Below are 25787 nucleotides of genomic sequence, written 5' to 3' on the forward strand. Positions count from 1 at the left end.
AAGAGTCGCTCTCAGTCTCGGATGTTTTTCTTTGAACGAAAACGCGGGAAACGAGTTCGGGTGCTTGGAGATGCTCTTCAGAAAAGCAACTGAGGCTCTCACTATATCATCGCAGTTAACTTAGATCTTAACATATAGTCTTAAAGCTCCCATACAAAACATATAAGAAATCCTTTTTTGGCAACTGATTTATATATATTTCGTGATCTACAAGAAAAATATAATCGTGACCACGTACAAACATAAAAAAGAACGTAGCCTACCTATAGGCCTAGCAGATTTTCTTTTATTTCATTATTCAGTACACAAGAGTTATTGATCATTGCAGTACTCCTTATCATTAGGGAAGATACGAGAGAGGGGAAAAGGAAAGGAAAGGAAACATGAGATTAGACTCGATTTTCTTTAACTTAAATATCTAACATTAAACAGGAGGCTTCTTGAATATTAGACGATACTTTATTGCTTAATTTTATCCCTTCGATCGTGATGTGTGCAGTGAAATATTTCTGGTGCAAGAAAAAGCAATAAAGGATAAATAAAAAAGAACAAGTGTAATAGTAGAAAGGAAACAAAAGGACAGATAAGAGAAATGCAAAATGACCAAAGAGATAGACTAAAGTGAAGCAAATAAAGGAAAACGAATGTAGAAAGGCAAAAGACTGTTGCTATATTAAACAAATTATACAGGAAAACAGAGCTTGATCACTACATAATGAAGTATCTAAGTGGGGAGAAGAACCAAGGAGATAAGAAGCGACAAAAAGCGGGACACAGGTCAAAAGAAGAAGAAGAAAAATTAAGAAAAAGATGGAAAAACATTATTGGAACCGAATCATATGTCTGTTGCAGTGTCCGGCGAAGATGGCGGCGGGGGAACAAGAGCAATTCCAGCAACTTTTAACAGGATTATTAAGCGTCGACAACAAAGTGCGGCAGCAGGCTGAGGTGAGCATTACATGAGTCTTGCAGGAGTAATTATAACGTAATCCCAAGACGAAATAACCTCGTCTTCATGCAAAACGGAGGTGGGCAGATTTCGGTGACTGACCCAACGTGGTGCATGACATGTTTTTGTGCCTCGATTTTCAACACGAGACTGACTTTGATGAAGGCGATGATATTAGTGATCGATTTCTCGCCCCGCGGTTACATCTTCGCGTCACAGGGAGGGCTAGATCAATGGGATGTGTTAGTGGTCATTGTGCCCCCCTATTATCAGAGCCCCGCTACGTAATACCGCTATCACGGGCCTGTCACTGATGACCTCATGGGTGAATTTCTGGTGTTTCGGGTACGTCTTCGCGTCACGGGCATGGGATGGCTTTTGCAGTGTGTTAGTGGATATTGCCTCATCAGATTTAAGAGCTTGATGTAATGCTGGTTTGGACTTGTCTCATCCTGAGCGTGGAAAAGGAGCTGTGAGCTCCTGGAACAAACTGCTGGAAGGGGTCATCAATAGTTTACCAGCATTAACTAATTTGAAATAAGTATGACTGGCATGTAGAAAACCTGAAGAAGAAGCACCCTCTTAAGAGCACTGCCTCCCTTGCCTCTGAAGCAGCAAGATGAGGGCCATGCTGCATGAGTCATTGTTATCTCCCTGTGCTGGGATGCTCAGGGTGGTTAATAGGGTTAAGATTTGGTATTGATGTGTTGATATCTCATCACTTAATTGATTAGCTGCTCTTCTGCTGTTATACTCGTTTATGTATTGTAATCTGCAACCCTCCTGGAAATCAATAAGGAAGAGTGTAGAGATCAAAACAACTGCAAAAATAGTCATGAAATGTGTGGGAACCCGCCCAGGGTCAGCATGACAAATGCCACATCACTCATTGTTACCCTCACTCTGCTGGGCTGCCCGAGGTGGCATGTCACTGTAGGATGAAATCGCAGTAGGACCAAACCCTCTAAGGTCAACACTGAAAAGTGATGTGTATCAGGTAATCGAAAATTATTACCCAACAAATCTAACCTAAATTATCATTGCCCCCATCACCCCTATTATCTCTATCTGGTATTTACTCAGTTATAACAATTACCAGGTTTAGTGAACCAACAGAGAAATATAATATAATAAATTTCATGATTACTTCAATATTAAATTAAATCATTTAAATTATACTTTCTTCTCACTATAATGGTAATACAGTGGAAAAAATGTAACTGAGAGGGTTTTGTTCTACTTACGGTATATCTTTTTTTAACCTTACCATATCAAGATTCCAATACCAATATTAAATGGCAAGGTTGCAGAAGCTTTAAAGTGGTTTGGCCACATGAAGCGAATGAAGGAGAGTAAGATGACCAGAAGGGTGTATGTGAGTGAGATAGAGGGAGGGAATGCTAGGGGAGAGAAGTACAATATGGAGGCGTAATATTGTATTTTGGAGGTGCGGAGTGATTTTCAATAATTACCTGAGAAAGTTGGAAGCTCTTCTGCCGTGGACATCCCCTGGTGGGAGCTCCTAGGAGCAGGCGTCGATGAAATGATGAATGGATGAAGGTTGCAGAAGTGTGCCTGCCTCTCACTGATGGAGCAAGCTACTGCATTCTGATAAATATTACAGCTGATAGTGATCTAGATGAGGCCTAACAGCCTGTGACTTAAGTTCACTTATAGCAACACCACCCATTGAACACCAGTTTCTAAACTGATATGAAAGAAATATCTAATTTATCTTGGTATATCTTAGGGACAACAACACATCTCATTCTGTATTTTACTTCACAAGCTCAGGATATCTATGAAACTATTTTAGTGTGGTGGGTCATTGTGAAAGGGTTCTCCCATGCAAGTCTCTGTGCAGGCCCCTTTCCCATACAAAGGCCCTCCCACTAGTATCAGTTGACTTATTCAAGCCATGAGCTTTGTGGGTGTCCCCTTGGCCTCTGCACATGATTGTCTCTTACGGATATAATGTTGAGCATGGTACGTCACAGTATAAGCAATCTAAATACATTGGTGTTCTACTCTGATCCCAATCAACATATTCTTTCATTATTTTCATCAATATTTGTTTTGACAGTATAATCTGTATTCATCAGCTACACACAGGGGGGGGACATGGAGTCTCGCGGTTTGAAGCCACTAAACTGTCAGTCGGCCATATTGTTCAAGCTGGAGAAGAGTGGCCAAATGGATGTACTTCCATGAGCGGCCGGCCAGACCACGCACTGGCAGTACATGCTTGCCGCTTACAATTTTCTAACTTGTATTTGTAAAGGAGACCGCACATCTTGGTGATGAATTGTCCTCACCGCATTTCTTGCTGATCATGAATACATTACCGCACTTCTTGGATATCATGTACAGTACTTTCTTACCTGTTACAGTATATTTACAGTAATAAATTACGAAATTATTTTAATTTCATCCACCTGCATGTTAAAGTACCGGAAAACAGTAAGAAGAGAAAATAAAAACATTACGGTACTCCATGGATGTGGTACTCTACCTCTAAGGGCAAGCGCCCTCCATGTTAGGCGCGCTCCACCCTCGTATTCGTACCTCACGGCTTGAACAATATGGCGGCCGATTTGACAGCTGAGACTACGAAAACTGGCTTCACTCACCAGTACAGCGCGCTCAGGGCTGTGGGCCTCTCCACCCTTAATACCTCCATGGCTACACACCTTATCTGCTTTATTCTCAAGTTATGTGATCATGTCTTAGGCCACACCTTTGCTAATCCCTTGCCCTCCTTCGCCTCTTCCTCTTTAAGAATTCCATGTCCAACAATACCAGTTCTTCACATTTGAGTCCAAGGAAGAGCATGAGAGTATTAGATTGTGTACTCAAGTGTAAGTGCTTAACTTGGATCCAGCTTTGCTCCAGACAGTAACTCAGGCCCCAAAATAAGACCATGTACTCCCCAAAGGGTAACCCAGACCCCCACCCCCCAAGAATTGTAACCCAGACCCTCAAAACGGTAACCTAGCCTACCCACACCAAAGCCTAGCCCTGCAGACAATAGTCCAGCATCTTAGAACAGTAATATAGCTCCACCATGAAAAAAAAAATTAATAACCCGGATGCCCAAAACAGTAATCTAGACTCACAAACAGTAGCCCAGCCCCCCTTCCCCGATCCCCCAAATCATGTGATGGTGTCCTTCAAGATATTAAACTCTTTATCAAATGAGTAATAAAAGGATAAACAACATAAATCCCTGGGTTAATGTTTAAAGGAAAATGTATCACACCTCAATACAACTAGACTAATATGCTTACTTTGCTTTGGATAGCTTAATTCATGATGTCTGATGTTATAAAGTATTAGTAACTAGAAGCATTGTTAGGGTGATGGTGTTGCAAAGAGCTGCTGCATTCTTGAGGGTCTGGTTGAATCACTTGTCTGAATCGTGCCAGTAATCACACTTTTTTTATTATTATAATTTTTTTTCTGAATTGTACTTTGCCCTTTACCTCTCTCCATATTTTACTTTGTGTATGGTTGTGGTAATGTAAATGGGGGGAGGGGGGGTAGCAGAATCAAGTGAATGGTTAACTGTAAATTTGTATTTGTTGCTGGATTGTTCTTTCTCTGTGACTGCTGTCTTCCTCTATGATTAGGACCATGAAGCAGACATTTAGTTCATTCAGTCACATATGCTTGGATCACTCATAGCATTTGCTTCTCAGGGCTGTAATCTTGCATCACAACATGATCCTCCTCATTAGTGCTGCTACAAAAATTTGGCTGTGGCGAGACCTCAAAAAATTTAGTTATTCTTAGTAGCTGATAAGTTGTTACTTGGGGTTGGTAAAAAAAGGGTTTTGCACAAATGAGAATATCTATACAAGTGGACATCCCTTTTGGTTATCTTTAATAGTTATTAATGTGTTAGTTCCAAAAGAAATTAAATATTGTCTGGTCACCCCTCAATCCATTGAAGGAAAACATAAAGAGTGATGCCCATTGGGTCTTCCAAGCCTAGGATTAAAGACTACTTGTCACTTTTTGTTCTTGCATTGTACAAGCATTTTTTATATGTATTTTTTCTCAAGAATCATACATCATGGTAGTCACTAAATAAAATTCGCCTGTGCCACTAACAGTCTGGGGTGGTCCAAGATGCCCCCAAGAGAGCCTACTAGTGCTGTAGGCATTAACTAAAAAAAAAAACTATTCTTCCATGTCCACAGAACACATATGACCAGATTGCATCCGAGACCAAGTTCCAGCTGCTCCTGACCAATGTAGTGAACAAGGCAGCCAGTGAGGATGCCCGCACCATGGCGGCTGTGCTGCTGCGGCGGCTCCTCACCACCAGCTTTGACGAAGTGTTCCCCACGGTGTGTTGATTTACCATTATTACTGTTGTTATTGTTGTTATTAGCATTTATTTGGTTATTTTGCTTTTCATATTTATTATTAGTTCTTATTTATTCGTTTATTGTTTTCATATATTTTTGTATACAAAGCATCTAAAAAGGGTATACATTTTCTTTAACCTTCCAGTGACATTTCACGTACCTAGATACTGAAATGCCACTCGTATTAAGAATTCATGAGGTTAATGTTCTGCATCCCTCCTATTTCAGCTACCACCAGATTCTCAGACCCAGGTGCGCTCCCAGCTCCTGGCATCAGTTCAGCAGGAGGAGGATTCCAACATGAGAAAAAAGCTATGCGACATCATCGGTGAACTGGCCCACAATATGATAGATGATGAAGGCAACAACAAATGGCCAGAGTTCCTGCAGTTCCTCTTTGAGAGTGCTTGTTCACCCACGATCACACACAAAGAAGTGGCCTTAACCCTATTTAGGTAATCATTTTTTTATTATTATTATTATTATTTATTTTTATTTATTTATTTATTTTTTCCTTGCATTCACACAGAGCTGGTCACAATAACAGATAGAAGTTCATCTAGTTCCATCTTCACTGCAACTATCCATCATTTCTTGCTAGAGTTACTGAAATGAAAGCAGTCCAGGGGATGATTACACTCAGAAAATTACTCAGTGCCTCTATACTCAGAGATAAATGGGTCATCAATGTCCTAATAGTTACTTGTAATGCTTAAAAGTTGTAATAATGATCTCCAAGAGTTGCATTCTAATGGTGATATTAGATGATTGCATGTGGAAGTTGGGAAGACTTATCTAACGTGTGAGTGCAGTGTGTGTGTGTGTGTGTGTGTGTGTGTGTGTGTGTGTGTGTAAAAGAGAGCAATGTAAATTGAATTAACTATATAATAATCATCATCAGCTCATTTTCCACTTGAGCAGAGAGGAAAGTCAATCCCTACACACACACGCAAAGGAATAAAAAATCAAGCCTAGGTATTTTCTTATTCAGATTGGGTAGTTTTGTTGAAATTAGTTTTGGGGGGGAATTAGAGTTCAGAATTGGAAGTTGGAATTAGATGATCAATAGATTTATTTTGTTGTCTTCAGCTTGGTGCCAGGAGTCTTTGGGAACCAGCAACAGCAGCACCTGGGCATGATCAAAGCCATGCTGACATCCTCCCTGGCAGACTCAGGCAACCCTCCTGTGCAGGCTCTTGCAGTGAAGGCCACCGCAGCCTTTATCCTCCTCCATGACAATGAGCCAAACATACAGAGAAACTTTGCTGACCTCTTGCAGCCATTTTTGCAGGTACTGAGTCACTCCCATTTGATTATCTGTCCTGAGGAATGTAGTGTTAGCAGCACCAGGATATCACAGTTTTAATAGTCAGGTGATCCTCAAAGTACAAGTTGCATTTTATTCTTGCAGGTTATTCTTAAGGGGACTGAAATTTACTCCTCAGTCTAACATAATAGCCTTTTACATGAGGTTAACTTCCACATGAGAGTATAGGGTTGATATAAGCCATTTAACAATTTGGCCAAAATCTTTTCAGATCATTGCAACAAGCATTGAAGTGGGTGATGACGATGCTCTTTTGAAGTGTTTGGTTGACTTGGCAGAAAGTTGTCCAAAGTTCCTCCGGCCACAGGTTGAAACCATCCTACAGCTGGCAATCAAGGTATGAAGAGAGGAGACATTCTGCATTGACTTCTATCACAAAAAGCATTTACTTCATCAATCCATCAGATATACAGAAAATTAAAGAAATTAATATTGTTTACCTATTTGCTGAAATGTATGTAACAATGTAATATACCTCTACATATGGTAGGGAAAGTAAAGTTGAGGGAATACTCTAAGCTATGTCTGACCAGCATGCTCATCTATGTCCCTTCAGCCCTTGAGCCTGTGATGGGTAAGAACCTAAAACCCCAGGTCACGGCATGTATGACTGACATCTAGGTTACCATAGTTTATCCTCCCCGCCTGTTTATCAACCAGCCCAAAAGGGGAGGATGAAAGGCTGGGAAAGCTGGGCACCAAATGTTCCCTGGCTTGGGATCAAATCCAGTCCCACTGATTTGTAATCGTTAACACCATGGGGACTATTAATACCTCATAAAATTGACGTACATATTAAAATGAAATAAATATATATATATGTGTGTGTGTGTATGTTTCCAGGCACTACAGGATCCTAATGTAGGAGATGGATGGAAACATCTTTTGCTTGAAGTGGTAGTGACCCTCGCTGAGACGGCCCCAGCAATGGTCCGAAAGGCTGGGGCCAAGTACATGACCTCTCTCATCCCCCTGATGCTGAACATGATGACTGACCTTGAAGATGAAGAGGTAAGGCTTAGGCTACTCACCTTGGGCTTTCTTAGAGAGTGAGTTATGAAAGGAAAAAGTGTGAGCATGGAGGGTAAGGAAAAGTATAAAAACAGCATTTACCTTAAGTATATTTATTTATTCATTATTTTTTCCCCTCTAGGACTGGAGTGTAAGTGACGAACAGGCTGAGGAAGACAATGACAGCAACTCTGTTGTGGCTGAGTCCTCCCTTGACCGCCTTGCCTGTGGGTTGGGAGGCAAGACTGTTCTGCCCCACATCAATGCCACACTGTCACAGATGCTGCAGAGTGACAACTGGAAGTGCCGGCATGCTGCCCTGATGGCTATATCAGCTGTGGGAGAGGGATGCCATAAACAAATGGAAGTCATGCTGCCTCAAGTAAGTGGGTCACCTTAATATGCTGCTGAAGTTAACAATATTCACACTGCTTCCAGATCTTTGTTATTCATCTTCATCAGCCTCTTATCATTCCAATGTAATTCTCCCAAATGTTTCCTTTGGTATCTTCTAGTTTACAGTTTTATTGTAAATGTGTTGTAAACTTGTCAGTCTCATCACACATTTTGTTAGGTGTGTATAGATAGATACAGATGTACATTTATAGGATATTTGTCACTTTTTACCCATCTTTTGTCCTGTCTCCAACTTATGTGTCCTAACCATCTCCATTTCTTGGTTTCAAGTGCCTCTGGTCATCTCTTCATTCATCTGTGAGCAGGTCTTAATTTCCTTTAGGCACCATGTAAGTAATGGTGGCTAGAATACCCTTATTTTTCCGTTTACAGATTGTTGAAGCAGTGATTGGATTTCTCCGTGACCCCCATCCAAGAGTTCGCTATGCAGCCTGCAATGCCATTGGTCAGATGGCGACAGACTTTGCTCCAGTGTTCCAAAAGAAGTTCCATGAGAGTGTTGTTCCTGGACTCCTGCTTGTAATGGATGATGGAGTGAATCCCAGAGTGCAGGTCTGTATACTACTTGCCTTGTCATGGGTGTCCTGCCAGGTGGCTTTGAGGTCAAGGAAACTTTTTGTATCAGAAGGTTTGAGACATCTTAATGGTATTAATACCATATGAGGTTCAGGAGGATGGCATGTATGCATCCATGAAATATATTTGTGCATCTCAAAGGAGTGTTCTGCATTTTTCTTCTTGAGAAGAATTTGATAAGACAGCATCATGTATTAATGCAGGAGTAGGCACCTGCCTCAATGGGTATAAGCCTCTCCTGATGAGGTGTATACATGGTTTAGTTTTCCCACTTCCTGGTTTGTCCACAAGCTGCATCATTTGTTGTAAAGAGGTCACCAGATATATTCTTAATATGATACAGTTGACCCTTGGCTTGCCACACTAACTTGTGGCAGCAGCATCAAGATCCCACTAATGAATGGGAGGCACTGGCCAGCCAGGGAGGTGTTGGCTCATGGGCCAGTCACTCTCCTTAGCCCTCTGTCTGACAGGTTCCATTCCATTATAAATATGAAACGTAAGAGGCTTGTTTAAGCGGTTAGTTTCATGTATGTTGTCCAGTGAATTTGAAGTCTGGAAACCAAGAGTTGTCATGTTTTGATATGTGATGTCACACTCAGATTCTTTACGGATTTTGGTTGTTCCTTGTTCATTTTAGGTCTCCAAATGAGACAGACCTTTTTTTTATTAAAATACTTTGTCTTTGCAGGCTCATGCAGGGGCAGCACTTGTCAACTTTTCTGAGGTTTGCCCAAAGAATATTCTTGCCAACTACCTCCCAACCATCATCGCAAAACTGGAAAGTATCCTGGCAGCTAAGTTTAAGGAGGTATGCATTCTTCTCTATTTCTTTCTTTCTTTCTTTATTCATACTTGAAGATAAATCAACAAAATTTTGAAAGTTTCATTACTGAGGAAGCAAAAATGAATTTGTTGACTACTGGTATGTGTAAGTGTGCATGTAATTCCTGTGTAAGGCAGCATCCATCTGTGTTTCAGCTTATGGAGTGTGGCACAAAGCTGGTCCTAGAGCAGGTTGTGACTACCATAGCCTCAGTGGCAGACACCGCAGAAGAGAAGTTTGTTGAGTACTATGACCGCTTCATCCCATGCCTCATGTACATCATAGAGAACGCCAACTCACAAGAACTAAGACTCCTCCGAGGGAAAACCATTGAGTGTGTGTCTTTAATAGGCCTGGCCGTGGGAGCTGAGAAGGTAAGTTAAGTTCTCGGTGATTATGGATAAACTATTGAGTAATGTTCGGGGTTATGAAGTTAGAGGCAGTCATTAGTTTACCCTTTAAGTCCACAACCCAGTATTGCCTGTTTATTAGTCTAGTCTGATCCTATGAGAGCATAGAAGTGTGAAAGGGAGGTACAAGAGGAGGAAAGAAAGAGGGTAGGAGCTTCCTTCCTCTTATACATTATCCATTCCAGTGGCCTGTGTAAGGTGGCCATTCTCTCCAGTGCAGCTTTTAACCATTTCATCTTCTCTACAGTTCCTAACAGATGCTGGCAAGATGATGGACCTCCTGCTCAATGCCCAGACCAACCAAGAGGACATGGCTGACGATGACCCCCAAGTGTCCTATCTCATCTCTGCCTGGGCACGGATATGCAAGATTATGGGCAAGCGATTTGAACCTTATTTACCTCTTGTCATGGGACCCGTGTTGAAGACTGCATCTCTTAAGCCTGAGGTACATATCGGAATCTTCACTTTTCTTTATCCATTAGTTATTTCTTAAATAAATTATTCAGTTGCTCAGCAGTTAAATGATTTTCAGCATAGACTCCTTCAAAGTTCTTTAAAGATAGAGGAATAATTTATTTTTTCCATAGCACAAAAGAGAAATAGATAGTTTTATTTTTGATCAGGCTGAAAGATGAACAACTTTTTTATTGGGCTTGCCTTGCATTGTCTAAAAGAGAGCTGTAACTGTCAGGCTTTTTGTCATAGCCTGAAAGATGAATAGCAGAATGTTGCAACACTGAACCTGTTGCGTATTTTTGCCGAGGCTAAAAATCTCACTGTTCTCAGGTGGCTCTATTGGACAATGAAGATATGAATGCTGTTGATGGCGATGATGACTGGCAATTTGTATCCATTGGAGAGCAGCAGAACTTTGGTATTCGCACCGCAGGACTTGAGGAGAAAGCCACAGCATGTCAGATGCTGGTGTGCTACGCAAGGGAGCTGAAGGATGGTTTTGCTGACTATACAGAACAGGTGAGTCCAGCCATCCACCAACTCTTAACACTACATTTCCTTTCACAAAGTCTTCTAGCACTTCTCTCCTTGGGCAGTCATCATTCAATCTGTTCATATTGATCCATGCCATCCCAAGGAGCTCCTCCCTCCTCTCCTTTCCAAGTAAAAGTGGAGACCCACCTCTGCTTACAGGCTTTTGAGTCAATAGTTGAAGACATTTTTTGTAACTTTAATCGACGCCCTGCTCCCTCAAAGGAACTTCCCTCCAGTGGGTGGCTGCGGCAAAAGTGTCTCCATCTCCCTGTTCTGGCACTCCCTCTCAGCACATTCAATCCTGCTACTTCCAACTCTTGCTCCAATACTTACTATTGATCCACTTCACAGGTGGTCTTCCCCTGACACCCATTCAATCCTCTCATACACTCTTCATTCTCATCAAGTGTCCAAACCATCTCAGCGCACCTTGCTTCACCCATTCCACCACTCCTCAGTCCACTCCCTTTGCTGTCACACCAATACGGCTTTGCAAAATCATTTGTCTGCTCTCTTGCTCTCTCAAATACCATAACCTTACTCTTTACAACATTCACTTTCAGTTTCCTCCTCTTACACACCCTGTCAGACCCATCTACTATCCTATACAGTGTCCCCTCATTCGCTGACATCAATACTGTATCATCTGCAAACAGGCATTTTTTCCATACTTATATTTCTTTTTTGCAATCTGCTCATCTGATCATGCAATGTGATATGGTGTTGATTAATCCTTTGTAATACAGGTTGTCAAGCTGATGGTTCCCATGCTCAAATTCTACTTCCACGATGGAGTTCGGACAGCTGCTGCAGAATCTCTTCCATTCCTACTTGAGTGTGCCAAGATCAAGGGTCCTCAGTACCTAGCTGAAATGTGGCAGTACATGTGCCCTGAGTTGCTCAAGGCTATTGAAACAGAGCCTGAAAGTGAGGTGTTGTCAGAGCACATGTATGCCATGGCCAAGTGTATTGAGGTGCTGGGAATGGGCTGCCTCAGCAATGAGCAGATTAATGAACTGATCAGAATCTTGGACAAAACTCTCAAAGAACATTTTGAGAGGGCTGTAAAAAGACAAGAGCAGCGCAAGGATGAGGATTATGATGAGGTGAGTTACCATGAGTAATTTTACCTTCGTAGTTCTAATGAAAGACAGGATTCCAATTTCACTAACAGCACCACAAATGACAGCGTTTTCTCTCAGCTTTTGTAGGGATGAGACATTGCAAAAATGACGGTAAAGGTACATCTAAATGACACCTAAAATTGTATATAAAACTTTTAGGGGAGCAAGAAATGTGTCATGAGTATTTTTTTTTTTTTTTTTTTTTTTTTTTTTTTTTTATATATATTTTCATTCTTATAATTTATTTTTCATCCAGGTTGTTGAGGAGCAGCTATTAGATGAAGACGATGAAGATGTGTATGTCCTGAGCAAAGTTGCTGACATCACTCACGCGCTCTTCGCGGCGTACGGCCAGCTGTTCTTCCCTTACTTTGACATCATTTTGCCGCACATAGCCAAGCTTCTAGGGCCCAATAGACCCTGGCCTGATCATCAGTGGGGTCTCTGTATATTTGATGATGTTATAGAGTATGGTGGCCCTGCATGTGATAAATACACAGACCACTTCCTCCAGGTAAGTGTGTGAGCTACTAAGAACCTTTCAAAGCCAGATGTTTGAGACATGTATACTAAAAGATAAAGTAAGGCAGAGGTAAACTTTCAAAGATATTATAAAAAGGTTAAAAGGCATCATAATTCACAATATATGATAGTCTTTGAGGTAAGTACTAGGAAATCAATCAAAACTTTTATTGGTTCATCATACACAAGAATATGCATGTACTTAACATTATGTGGAATATTTCTTGTGTTTCAGGCTATGCTTGGCTTTTTATCTGACAAGCAAGGGGAAGTTCGTCAGGCAGCTGCATATGGGTGTGGTGTCCTAGGCCAGTTCTCTGGCCCGGCCTTTGCCCAAGTGTGTGCTCAGGCTATACCCCGCCTGGTGCAAGTCATTCAAGACCCAGATTCTCGCAATGAAGTCAACCTTAACCCAACAGAAAATGCAATTGCTGCGGTCACCAAGATCCTCAAATATAATGCATCTGCTGTGAATGTGGATGAGGTTTGTTCACAAGAATTTCATTTAGTTGTAGGCTTTGTGCATATACTGTATTTGTTTTGTTGCTGTTTTCATATTGTAATTTGTGTGTTTTGGTTAATTAGTGTCTTCATCTGTTGCATAAACATTACATCAAAAGTCCACGTTTGTCAGGTTATCCCCGTCTGGTTGTCATGGTTGCCTGTGTGGGAGGACACAGACGAGGCTCCTCACGTCTACGGCTACTTGTGTGACCTCGTTGACAACAACCACCCACTGGTGTTGGGGCCAAATAATTCAAATTTGCCACGCCTTATGGTAATCTTCTCAGAGGTAAGTTATGAAATGTTGTGCTGTTTATTTTGTGACCAAAATAGTCGGTATGTGGATGCCATAACTTCCTTTGGGTAAGAATGAATGGTGGGGTCACTGTATTTTGTTTCTAAATGGATTATCATTATTTACATGCATTTTTATTGTGGCAGCGATCGGAGGAATACTATGAGGGTTTTCCAGGTGCAGGGAGAGGGTAGGGTGAATGGGGTTAAGTTGGAGTAGGTGATTCTCTTTTTTGTGTGTTTGTCTGCAGTGTTTTGCCCCATAGGAACAGTAACAGCAAATGGCTTTCATATTGAGTTGCAATGAAGAGCTGGCTGGTTAATCAGTGTAGGAGAAGTGGATGGTATTTCATATAATGGGGACTTTTAATAGGTAGTAGCTCCAATAAATTAAATCATTTACAATAGTAAGTTTGCCGAGCCCGTTGTTTTTTTTTGTTTTTTTTTTTTTTTTTTTTTTTTTTTTTGAGAAGGTAACAGTGAGTGGATGTAATTGTATTTATATAAAGACTTTCCTGGATACTTCTGGTCAGCGAAGTGTCTGTCTACAAACTGACAGGAAACTTTGCAACTGCTGCTGGTTGTGAGGTTAGCAAGAGAGGAAATAATTTTTTTTTTTTTTTTTTCACAGGCTTTCAAGAGGGAAGCAGTGGAGAAAGATGCAGAAGTAACCAAACGAATGCTCAATATTGTTCGCCAACTACAAGCTAATCCAGAAATGTTCCAAGCATGCATTAGTCAATTGTCTCAAGAGCAGCAAGTTGCCCTTCACCAGTACCTCACAACGTAGCTCAATGTGCACCCATATGTTGACTTTTCCAATTATCTTCTTTTTAATAGTCATTAAATTTCCAGAATTGAAGTTTATGGTGTATCTTTGATACATGTCAAAAGCACCACCATTCATCTTACATCACTAGCTGTTGCACATAGTCATATAGTATTGTCCACATGAAAGGGTTATGCATTATATTTTAATATAGGTGTTTTTATGAAAGTGATAGTTTCCTTCAAGTAAGCCTAGAAATATAGCTTTCTTGAAAACATATATATTTTTTGTTCATGTATAAGGGTTTTGATATTCCAGAATTAAATGTCAAATTGCTTTAGGTTCAAATATAAAATCATGCATGAAAGTTATATTTGCACTGATGTCAGTGCACACACACACACACACCCACACACACACCCACACATTTATATATATATATATATATATATATATATATATATATATATATATATATATATATATATATATATATATATATATATATATATATCTATATATATATATATATATATATATATTTAGGTTCTGCTGCATGTTTTCTTGCAGATTAGTAATGTGTGCTTACTGTGAACTAATTGAAATGACAACAGTTGTGGCAAAAGACAGGTGATGAATGACTGACTTGCTTCCCCATTATGTTTATCATCACCCAATATAAAAGAGCAGAATGGGTTGTTTTACTGTGCCTCATAGTGCACAAATTGTTTTAAGTTGATATTTACTGTTAAGTTTCCTCAATCACATCTGATACTCCTTTGCTGAATATTAAAGTATGCTTACAGTTCTAATTTATTGTCTTCAGATATTTCTCTATCCTCCTTTCTTTCATACCCTTGGATTTAAGTATTGCAGTATCCTACTTGACAGTTAATGTGTTTTGTATTCCATGCTGTCTGTACTTGTATATATATATAACTATGCATGTGTATTGTAATGCATCCACACAAAAACGTGCGTTCATGCATGCGTGCGTGCAAACACACACACACACACACACACACACACACACACACACACACACACACACACACACACCTGTGGGATGCTAGAAACATCTAGCTTTGGACAGGAAACTTCTCCTATATTTACTGGAAAAATTAGCAGAACACTTGGGACCCCTGTGATTACTGCCTAAAGGATACTGAGGCATAGATGAAGGTTTTTGCATAAGCATGTGGTACTATTAAATTTTGTGATAGTTTTCAAATAAAAAATGGATTACATCAGCAATTGATCAATGTGTGGTAAAATTTACTATTTTTGTATACCATGAATGAATGTATGGCTTAGGGAGTTTGTTGTTACTGAAGTGTAAGTTATAGCCGTTGATATGTGTAGATACCCAGGCAGCATATTTTTTTTTTCTCCACTGAGCAGTATAAGAACCAAAGATAAAAAGTTGCAGATTCAATGTTTGGAGTCTAAACTAAACTACAGCCTAGACCTTAGGATAACACTCATTTATTATTTTTTTTCCAAACCCTAACCCCAATATTTATTTTCTTACCTTAATTAGAGGTTTCATAACAATACTTACATAAGTCTGTGGTCACTTCTGTTTTTTGTTTTGGAGAGCATTGTTTTCCAAGAAATGCCATACAAAAATACAGATATTCTTGTATATTTTTCTTTATTTTTTCGTTCTTACTGTGTAAGTGATTATTTCTTGCTATTTAAGTTACCTGTTTACTTTGTCTACCAGTGTTATTTCTGTGAAGAATTTTCCATATTTTACAATGTGCATTTATTTATACCTCTCCTTGTTTCTCAGGTGTACTTCTGCTTTTAGTATTCATCTTAGTCATTGGGGGATTGTGGCTTGTTCAAGATACTTCTTACACAACCTGATCAAGCGTAGAGTTTCACATAAAGTAAAGAATGTAGCTGACTGCAATTTTGTAGGAGATCCTTTGTAATTTGAATAAGTTTGTTAATGTATGCAACATTGAAATTATTTTTCAAAACTGTTATTTATATGCAGAGCCTAAAGTAAGACCAATTATATATATATATATATATATATATATATATATATATATATATATATATATATATATATATATATATATATATATATATATATATATATATATATATATATATATATATATATATATATATATATATATATATATATATATATATATATATATATATATATATATATATATATATATATATATATATATATATATATATATATATATATACTTTGATGGGGACGTTTTCTCCATTGGAACAATGCATAAAATTAAAATACTGCCTGCCACCTTAATATACAGAACTATGCAATTGTTATTATTGTGGAACTATTCTAAGGAGTTGTCCATGAAATAAGAATTTAACCAGATTTATGAAAGTTTGACTTTACTCAGTAATTTTTGGTAAGCTGTGATATTTTTTTCTTATTTATTGTTTTTTGAAACAAAACGTCCATTAATGTATAACATCACTTGCTTATTGAAGTCTTCTTGCCTCTCTAAAAAGAGGTAAGTGTATATACACTTACTCTCGGTATCAATAAATTGTATCATCTTGAGAGCATTTATTATGCACTCCTGATAAACAGATTTGAGAGGCTAACACACACACACACACACACACACACACACACACACACACACAACTTGGCTTGGTGGTCGTGTTGCTCTCAAATCAAATAGAAAAATGCTGTGTTAGGAAATAATTGGAATAACCACCCACACGGGACAGACATGAAAGAATATGTTAGTCAAGGGTCTTAGGAATGGCCATACAGGACAGTCACTAAAAAATCTGCCCACACTGAAGGGCTTGGACCAGTCACTAGCATGAGCCAAGCAAGATGGTATCACTATGAAATGGTTGCCTGCACCATAATGGGCTGGAGCTGACCACCAGGCCCCACCAAGAAAACCAATCAGCGCTATAGGCAGGACGAAAAAAAATATACGTATATATGATTGCCATATTATTCCTTTGTGTGAAACCTGGGGATACAAAATAAACTTCAGAACAGACAGGAGAGTAGCTTCATTATCACTTACAGATTTGCTGATATGCGTACTGACATTTTTTGTGCATGCACCTGGACTCCTCAGAAATGTAAGATGGTGCACTAGTTCATGAACCCTTGAACAATTCTAGTCTTAGGGACATGTAACAACTCTGGGCATGGGTCTTGGGGTTGGGAAACATAACTAACTGAAATTGATGTTCATACATTTCCTGTCAATCTTAGAACATTCTGCAGAGTATTTTTCCCCGGCCTAGTGCTTGTGGAGGGTAGGGATGGTGGCATGGGTTCCTATGCTCAACAATTTTCCAAACCTGAAAATTTGTGTTAGTACCTCCACTGATGTATTCTTCCCAACATGAAAGCCGCCTTTTAACTAGAGCAGGTGCAGAGGGCACTTCCCAGTCAACAAATATAGTTATACATTGGGCAACCTGTATGCTGCAATGGACCATGGCAATGACTTCCTCTCGTAGGCTCCGTCCGTAATTTGAAATTTGCCGTTGTAGGAATCAGCTCGCAGCCGGAAAATAGCTCGTATAAGAGAAGTCCCACTTAATTGCTTACTTTTTCTATATTTCCCTCCCCGCTATCGTTTACTTGTCCTTTTTCGGCTCCAATACACGGCTCAAACATCAGAGCAACACTTTTAATCCAGAGAAGGCTTAACAACAAACGAACATGGCAGATTTTAGAAAGAATTACCCCACGTTGATGTTCACTCAGTTCCTGCTTGTTTTGTGTGTTGGTCTGATGTGTTGTCTCGATCGCCGGCAATATCAACAATCACAAAGATCACAAACTAGAACAAAACCAGGGACATCAATGTGTTTTCCTGCTGTGTATTCCCCAGTGCGCATGCAGAGCGATTTATTTCTGCAAGGAGATATTTCTCGCAACACCGTCCGTCACGGCTCTTCGAATCACATCAATGAGTTCACGTGCGTCGTATTGGCCGTCAGCTGCGAGTTGTCCCATTGGCTCTTCCTTCCTGTCACCCGCGAGTAGAGCCACAGGATTATATAGGAACCCTTAAGGACGCCTACTGACCACAGGAATACAGGTGAGACGCAGTAATTAAGGATAAAACAGGGAAAAGGTGAAGTTGTATGACCGCTTTGTGTTGGTGGACTTGATTTTTGCCCAAACTTTTATCCCTTTTATTATTTCATCTTTATTAACGTACTTTAAAGACCACGAAGAGCCTCAGAGTTATACAGAAACCCCTAAGGACACCTATACAGGGGTAACAATCATATTACATGGTTCATTCACGAGCAAAGGTTGGCGAAAATGCAACGTTATTTTGGCATTTTGTAGAAGCTTAGTAAAAATGGTTAGTTCTCTGTATACTCACTGGGAGATAAGTGTTACGAACATCTGTTCCACCAGCCACAACAGCTATCAATTACAAGAAAGAGAAGAAGAGAACAAAAGAAAAGATGAACAGTAACAAAGAGAAAAAGCTGTTTACAGGGGTATAGATGGTCAAAGGCGTGCGGGACCCTCCTCATTTGCAAGTATTACATCAAATTGAGCATAGTAAAGAGTATGGACCATAGCTTTTATATATAATACTAAATGAATAGGCAAATCAAACCCAGACACAGTGCACCATGCACATACCACACCCAGCCACACCCCACCACACATCTTATACCCAGCCACAGAACACCATATCACACCCAGCCACATCATACAAAAGCAGTTCCTCTGCTAACTTAATTAAGTCCACTAAAAAAAAAAAAAAGGATCATACCGGTTTGTTTTTGTCCGCACATGGCGCAGTAATTTCAGAGTTTCCACTTTGGGTAAATCACGATCTGTAGTAGGCTAGTTGGACTGTCATTAGGGAAACTTTTTTGGTATTTTAGGGTAACGCATCTTCCATTTCCAACTCTTTGAACTCGGGATTTAATAACATATGAATTCGATATTTGTTTACACCTTTAATTATCATCATCTGATTTTGGCATGCTATACCTTTCTGGAAAACTCTTTGTCCAAGTTACAACATATTGAAATTTCAGGTCACTAGGTCTGTTTTAAAGGGTTTTAGAGCCAAAATACTAAATTGAAGCTAAATCCATATATTAAAAAGTTAGCACTAATTTCTTTATCAGTTTAGCGGTTTAGTGTTAGCGAAGTTAACTCTTTAGTTAGTGGGATAATCACCAGTTAGTGAGGCTAACTTTTCAGTTTGAACTTTGCGGTGCCCACCACTGCTGAAGAGGGAGACTGTTTCATGTTATCACTCCTATGTACTATATACTGACGAATTAAGATGAATTTAAACCTTGCAAGTCATTTATATGTTGTTTGCCATTATTGGTGGAGTGGTGACAAGATACGTTATCAGTTAAAGGGCGTTTAAATATAACGTGGTGCTTGAGGGGAGGGGTGTGTAGTGAAGTGTTCAGTGTGACAGGGAGGGAGGGGGGGGGTGAAGTGTGACAGGGAAGAAATGGAGTGTGGTCAAGTGTGACAGGGGGGGGGGGGGGTTGTGAAGTGTGAGAAGGGGGGGGGGGTGAATAGCTGCATTCCATTTTCAGATATTTTTTCTTGTTTCTTTAGAGGTGTGCTTATAGAATGATCAAAGAAACAGTAGTAAACATTCTGCAGCAGACTTTTATTACATTTTAGTTGACAGGGATGATATGGTATTTACTGAAAGGTTTTGTGTTCTACTCAGTGCAGAACTTGTAGAAATATCACAAACTAAAACCAGGCCTCTCTGATCAGCTTTCAACTAAACTTAATCGTGTCAGCTCACGCCTTCCATGCAGACTCCCACGCCGGAGATCTCCCTGCAACTGTACTTTTTTTTTTACAGTAAAGGAAGCAGCTCAAGGTCAGGAATATATGAACCCCCAAAAAACGAGAGAAAAAAAACGCTAATTTTAAGCACTGCTCCTATAAAAGAGAGTAGTGAAGAGTAGCCAAAAGAGAGGTCAATTTCGGATGTGGAGGTGTCTTGATTGGCCTGCCTCCCACCACTGTTGTTCTTGTGGGCTCCTTTAGGCCAGTTGTATCCTCAAACTCCTTTATGCTCTGGGGGTTTCTGTTGGCCACTTGTATCCTCACACTACTCTGTTGTTCGGGGGTTCCTGGGCCAATTGTATCCTCAAACTCCTCTGCTGCTCTGGGGTTTCTGTTCGCCGGTTGTATCCTCAAACTCCTCATTGTTTCATTCAAGTTAAGTCGTTTCAAGGTGCTATATGTCATCGATTAGCTCCGACGATGTGCTGCAAGGCGTAATGTAGGGCCTAGCCGGCAGGCTGTTCCCTCCATTCCTTTGTGCATGAGACCACGGACGGCGACTCAGCAGGTCATCAGTGTGGTCTGAGTATCCCTCCGATTACTTAAAGGTGACGCCAAAGTTAAAGCGTTTGGCAGTCCACGAGTCCATCTCAGCAACAAGTTCTGGAGTGAGGCTCTTCTTCCAGTCACCGCTCTTCCCTGGGGAGGGGAATTGAGGCTATTATTTAGTAACATAGTCAGATAAGCTCCAAAAACATAAGGTGAAGACAGGTCCAATGTTTAGCATTTTCTGAATACTGTGTTCACTCCTCATCAAGAGCTTTTGCTGTAGCCTATTTCAGGTTCCTGAGCTTGTTTCCAGCAAGTAGTGGCTTGAGGAATGCCACGGTACTGTACTGGACACGTTTATGACTGGAGTGGCACTCGGTCAACTAACTGAATTATAGGGAGCCTACCTGTAAGGGAAAGGTACAGGTTGGTACATACGCTATAGCTGCGCGTGGCTGCGGTGCTCATCTCCGATCTGTTGGCCCTTTGAGCCTGGCTGTGGTAGGTAAGAACCAGTTACCTCGGGACACGGCCAATGTGAAATCTGGGATTGCTATAGTTTACTCGTAGTATCTGTAATGTGTTATCTCAAGGCAGGAACAGAGAGCAAGAAATCTTTTGTGGCCTAAACTGAGGCACCCAAAGACGTTGGTGTGTCCTATGACTGTACCCGCTAACACCCTCCCGTCAACACACCGTAGCTGGGGAAGGGATTTCCTCTTTACCTGGACTCTCTGGAATGGTCACTACTATATACTCTCTCTCTCTCTCTCTCTCTCTCTCTCTCTCTCTCTCTCTCTCTCTCACCCTTTCTGAAGAATCCTCCGTCTTTCTTCCATACGTCTTTGTCGTAATATTCCTTCATTTGCTCATCACCTCGTACCTTCATGCTCTCGAAGGAGGTGTAGTCTGCCACCTGAAAAATATATAGTTGCACATTTACACACAGAGACATCATTAGCATTCGGTCAGGACACAGCCACACTGCTGGCTTATGGCATTGTGGTGGGGAACCACTTTGTCAGGCTACAATTTGTAGGCCCTTATAGTATGGTAGCACCTGTCTGTCACAGCCCTACCAAACCATTACATCACGCAACCATCTTCACCACATCAAGATGTTTGTTTTCTGGAGGTGTCAGCAAGCATGAGGCTCTGAACTCCCTCAGTCAGTCATAGGAACTATTCGTACCTTCTTCAGCTGCTCCTCCGTCAGCTGGGTGTCCAGGAAGTCATTCAGTCTGCGTAACTCCTTCATCATGTCGGCCTTCATGTCCTCGTAGAACACAAAGTGAAGGTTTGGGTGGGTGCGTCTCTCCCACGCCTCCTTTACATGCTCGTCGTAGCCACCCCACAGTACTGTGGTGAGGGTAGTAAAACAGCAGTCACTCAATATCCTCTGAGAAACCACTAAGTTCTTTGCTTCATTCAGCATTGACAAATGAATATATTCAACCTATTCGACTAATGACTTCAGTATTGCAAATTCTCCAGTAATGTCAGGAACTGCAGCTCACAGTCTCCACTAATGAAATATTTGTAGAAATCCTCCACGGTGCCTTGAAAGCCGTCGTCAAAGAAGAGGCGTGAGTGATGGCAGTAGGAGAGCAACACATCCTTGGGGTTCCTGGCCACGTACACCACCTGAGAGAAGGTGGAGGCTGCACTGCACTACGTGCTCACTCACACAATGATAATATCAGACATCACTGCAGTAACTGATGTTCTTAAGTTGCAGCAGTCAGCTTTCCTTTCATACTTGATCATGTGTTATATGTACAAAAGAGTAATAAAAGAGAGCATGGCTGACCTTAACTGTGTCCAGCATTGAAGGATGGAGCAGAGAGAAGGGCAGGTGTGTCTTGATGGTGCGGGGGTCAGGTATGGCTGCTGACATTTGTAAGTACACTCCATCGTTGGGGTCAGCATCTGGACAGTGGCGCAAAAATGATGGCGTCTCTTTCATCATTGGGCTGTCACGAGTCAGGCCGTCTGGGTAGTACATGTCAGATCTGTGGATGGAAGATCAGTTACTAAAAGGCAACAAACCCTAATCGGCCAGGAGTTACAAGTGTATCAAGACATGAAGATGGCAGTGCAGTGTGGGAAAGTTGCCTGCCGTGATTTGTACTGAATAAGTATCGGTGGATGTTTCTTTTTCAAGGTGGTGGTAGTTCAGTGGGCTGGTCAAGTACCTGAGGTCGAGCTTACTTTACTCATGATTTTGCTAGTGGAAAGTAAAATGATGAACGCCAACTTTTTTCAGTCTATTGTGTGGTGTTGTAATATTTTTTTTACCTACATAGATAAGAGAGAAACAAATTTCAGATGTGCAGTAAACATTTTCTTTTTCAACTTGTTCAATATTTTTGAGAGAGAGAGAGAGAGAGAGAGAGAGAGAGAGAGAGAGAGAGAGAGAGAGAGAGAGAGAGAGAGAGAGAGAGAGAGAGAGAGAGAGAGAGAGAGAGAGAGAGAGAGAGAGAGAGAGAGAGAGAGAGAGATTTACATTGAAAATCAGACCACACAGACCCCATCGTCCAGACTAGGTGGTCTGTCCTTAAACCTAAGTGATTCTACATTAATCAGATGGCTCCAAAACTTACCATTTCAACTCTAGTTAATATTAAGTTCAAGGAAGTGTCGGTCGAGCTTGTTTCTAAAGGAGTCAATCGTGTTACACTAGACCAATGAAGGTGGGAGTTTATTCCATTCTCACACTACAACGTTGAAGAAAAATTTGGTGCAGTCTGAATTCACTTGTCTACATTTAAGTTTTGTGCCATTGTTCCTCGTTCGTAAAGTGTCATCGATCATAAACAATTTTGATTTGTCCACATTCGTGAAACTATTAAGTATTTCGAAACTTTCGATCAGTCTTCCTCGGAGGCGACGTTTCTCAAGAGAGAACATGTTAAGGGTGGAAAGCCTCTCTTCGTAGGATTTGTTGCTCAAGGAAGGGATCATTTTTTGTTGCTCGACGCTGAACACCTTCTAATTTAGCAATGTATTACATCTTTATTCTTAAATAAAAAATCTTTTAATGAAGCCCAACATTCTGTTCGCTTTAGTTGCTGCATCGATGCATTGCTGTGAGAATTTAAGGTTTGACGCGATTTTGACACTCAGGTCCTTGACGCATTGAACGCTTTTGAGTTTGACGCAGCGCATTTCGTAATCGAACTTCTTATTTCTTGTTCCAACATGAAGGACCTGGCACTTGTCTACGTTAAAGGGCATCTCTCAGCTATCAGACCAAGGTGAAATTTTGTGCAAATCATCTTGGAGGCTTTACCTGTTTTCGTCAGTGAGCATCGAGTTACCAATCTTTCTGTCGTCTGCAAGTTTACCAATGCGATTATTGAGTCCAACATCCACAGCGTTGATATAAATGATGAAGAGCACTGAGCCAAAAACTGAGCCCTGGGGGACGCCACTAGTGACCGGCGCCCACTCTGAGTTAAATCCGTCGATCACCACTCTTTGTTGTCTGTTCCTCAACCAATTCGCGATCCATTGGTGTACTTGACCGTCAATACCTATTTGCTTTAATTTATAAAGTAATTTATGATGTGGGACTTTATCAAACGCTTTCTGGAAATCAAGATAGGCTATGTCCAATGATTCTGTAACGTCATAAACTGAGAAGAGGTCGTTATAAAAGGTCAATAGGTTTGAAAGGCAGGATCTTTTGTTACGGAAGCCATGTTGTGAATCCCCAATTAATGAGTGGCTATCAAGGTAACTCATAATTTCGTGTCTAATTGTGCTCTCAAGTAGCTTACCTACAATTGAAGTCAGACTAATGGGCCTGTAATTACCTGGTATTTTTTTGTCTCCTTTCTCAAAAATCAGTGTCACGTTACCCTTTTTCCAATCTGAAGGGACGATGCCTTGTCGCAAGGACATATTGAATACGGTTGTGAGGAAGGAGAGTATTTCGCTCTCTATTTCTTTAAGCAGTATAGGATATACTTTGTATAGGATATACTGTGTACTCACTCAATGAAGGGAGCTCGGTCCATGAGGGGCTCATTGGCGTGGGGATGGTCGAAAGTGGTGTTGTTCCTCATGGTCCAGATGATCTCCTGCGTCCAGGTGGTGCCACACTTGGGGTACGTCATCAGCACCACGTCACTGTTCCGCCACTGGTGAGGGGTGAAACAGAACACTTCACTTCCCTATGCGACTAGCTGCTGATGAAAGCCCTGCAACCACTGATCTTGATTACTCTTTACTTATTTTCTTGCTTGGTACTTAAGTCCATATTCTTAAACACATCGGACTCCTTCTACGACTATTTTCCAAGACCACAGAGAGGATTAACCGAGTTTTCATGGAGCTCAGGGTGCGTAAAGCTATCACTAGGACCACGAAACACTTCATGAAAAGCCCAATAACTTCTACAAGAGGGTTTTCAACGAGGTGAACTGAGCTGCCTGTATATTTGAGAGTACGGGCTTTACTTACTAACTTACTTGGTAAATACTTGGTACGTAGCTACTTGCATTTGTGGTACTTAGCCTATTGCATATACTTGGTACTTATACTAGGCAGAGGCGTACTGAGATGTTTGCAATAGAACACTTAACTTACCTATTTCGTTAGTTGACGAAAGCCCGGCGACCTCTGAACTTGCCGCTGAACTTACCCTGACCACTGAACTTAACGCTGAACCACTGAGCTGACCAGTGCGCGTAAGGTCTCAGTGTTCTTAGGCGACTTTTGAAGAAGAAGAAAAAAATCATGGTGAATTATATATTTACCTTGAAGTTGTAAAGGCCATTAGCATATTTGGTGAACTTCTTAGGAAAGAGCCACCTGCCGGGGATCAAGCGAATCAGACCCATATCTTTATGGCCTGTGAAGTCCTGCTCCTGCTGTGCCAGCTCCTCCCCCTCCAGAAGCGTCACCTCGTGCCCGCTGTCCAGCAACATCTTCAAGACACGGGATATAGCGCCGCAAGCCATTAATTAGGGTATTACATTTAAAGCTTTAATGGTAAGGCTTTCACTCGGTTAAATGCTCGTGTGTATAGCATTTAAATGGCACATATGAAACAAATTTAGAAGCACTGTCGAAGCACAACACAGAGGTGTGTTGGCCGCCTTGCTTACCGTGTGCCGAAGTGGTGTGTGACTGGCAGGACTGACAACTCACAACACCCTCTTAATTTACTAATTGGACGCCCGAGAGGGTGCCAGTGGTGTCCTATGACATCCCTTTGTTTCATGAGCACCATTATCTGTGGACGAAATGATATTTACGTAACACAACTTCATTTGGGTTTAGTAAAGAAGGTGTAGTGCTTTAATTACTATCACGCGAAGATAAGGTTTGATAATTCCCTGCGTGGCACTTTGCGAT

The 25787-nt window shown here is 40.8% G+C and overlaps 2 protein-coding genes across 3 annotated transcripts; one reads left to right on the top strand and one right to left on the bottom strand.

Annotated features, from left to right (window-relative positions):
* Positions 1-799: 799 nt before the first annotated feature.
* LOC126998740 (importin-5-like) lies at positions 800-16658 on the top strand. The gene is made up of 17 exons (XM_050860730.1): positions 800-948; positions 5152-5301; positions 5551-5777; positions 6412-6613; positions 6861-6986; positions 7493-7660; positions 7803-8042; positions 8450-8629; positions 9345-9464; positions 9635-9853; positions 10137-10337; positions 10679-10867; positions 11629-11988; positions 12263-12520; positions 12764-13012; positions 13163-13321; positions 13958-16658. The coding sequence occupies exons 1-17, from the start codon at positions 811-813 to the stop codon at positions 14114-14116; spliced, it is 3345 nt and encodes a 1114-aa protein (XP_050716687.1). The 5' UTR covers positions 800-810; the 3' UTR covers positions 14117-16658.
* A 3064-nt stretch (positions 16659-19722) lies between these two features.
* Positions 19723-25673, bottom strand: LOC126998741 (sulfotransferase 1C4-like). 2 transcript variants are annotated; one of them, XM_050860731.1, is made up of 8 exons: positions 25538-25673; positions 25187-25357; positions 24423-24568; positions 22234-22435; positions 21941-22067; positions 21616-21782; positions 21231-21339; positions 19723-20573 (listed from the first exon to the last, which is right to left on the bottom strand). In XM_050860731.1, the coding sequence occupies exons 2-8, from the start codon at positions 25355-25357 to the stop codon at positions 20473-20475; spliced, it is 1023 nt and encodes a 340-aa protein (XP_050716688.1). In that variant the 5' UTR covers positions 25538-25673; the 3' UTR covers positions 19723-20472. The 2 variants fall into 2 exon arrangements, with proteins under 2 accessions (XP_050716688.1, XP_050716689.1); XM_050860732.1 differs by lacking the exon at positions 21231-21339 and having other exon boundaries at positions 25538-25665.
* Positions 25674-25787: the final 114 nt, after the last annotated feature.

The sequence above is a fragment of the Eriocheir sinensis genome, chromosome 15, assembly GCF_024679095.1.
Source record: "Eriocheir sinensis breed Jianghai 21 chromosome 15, ASM2467909v1, whole genome shotgun sequence".
Classification (NCBI taxonomy): domain Eukaryota; kingdom Metazoa; phylum Arthropoda; class Malacostraca; order Decapoda; family Varunidae; genus Eriocheir; species Eriocheir sinensis.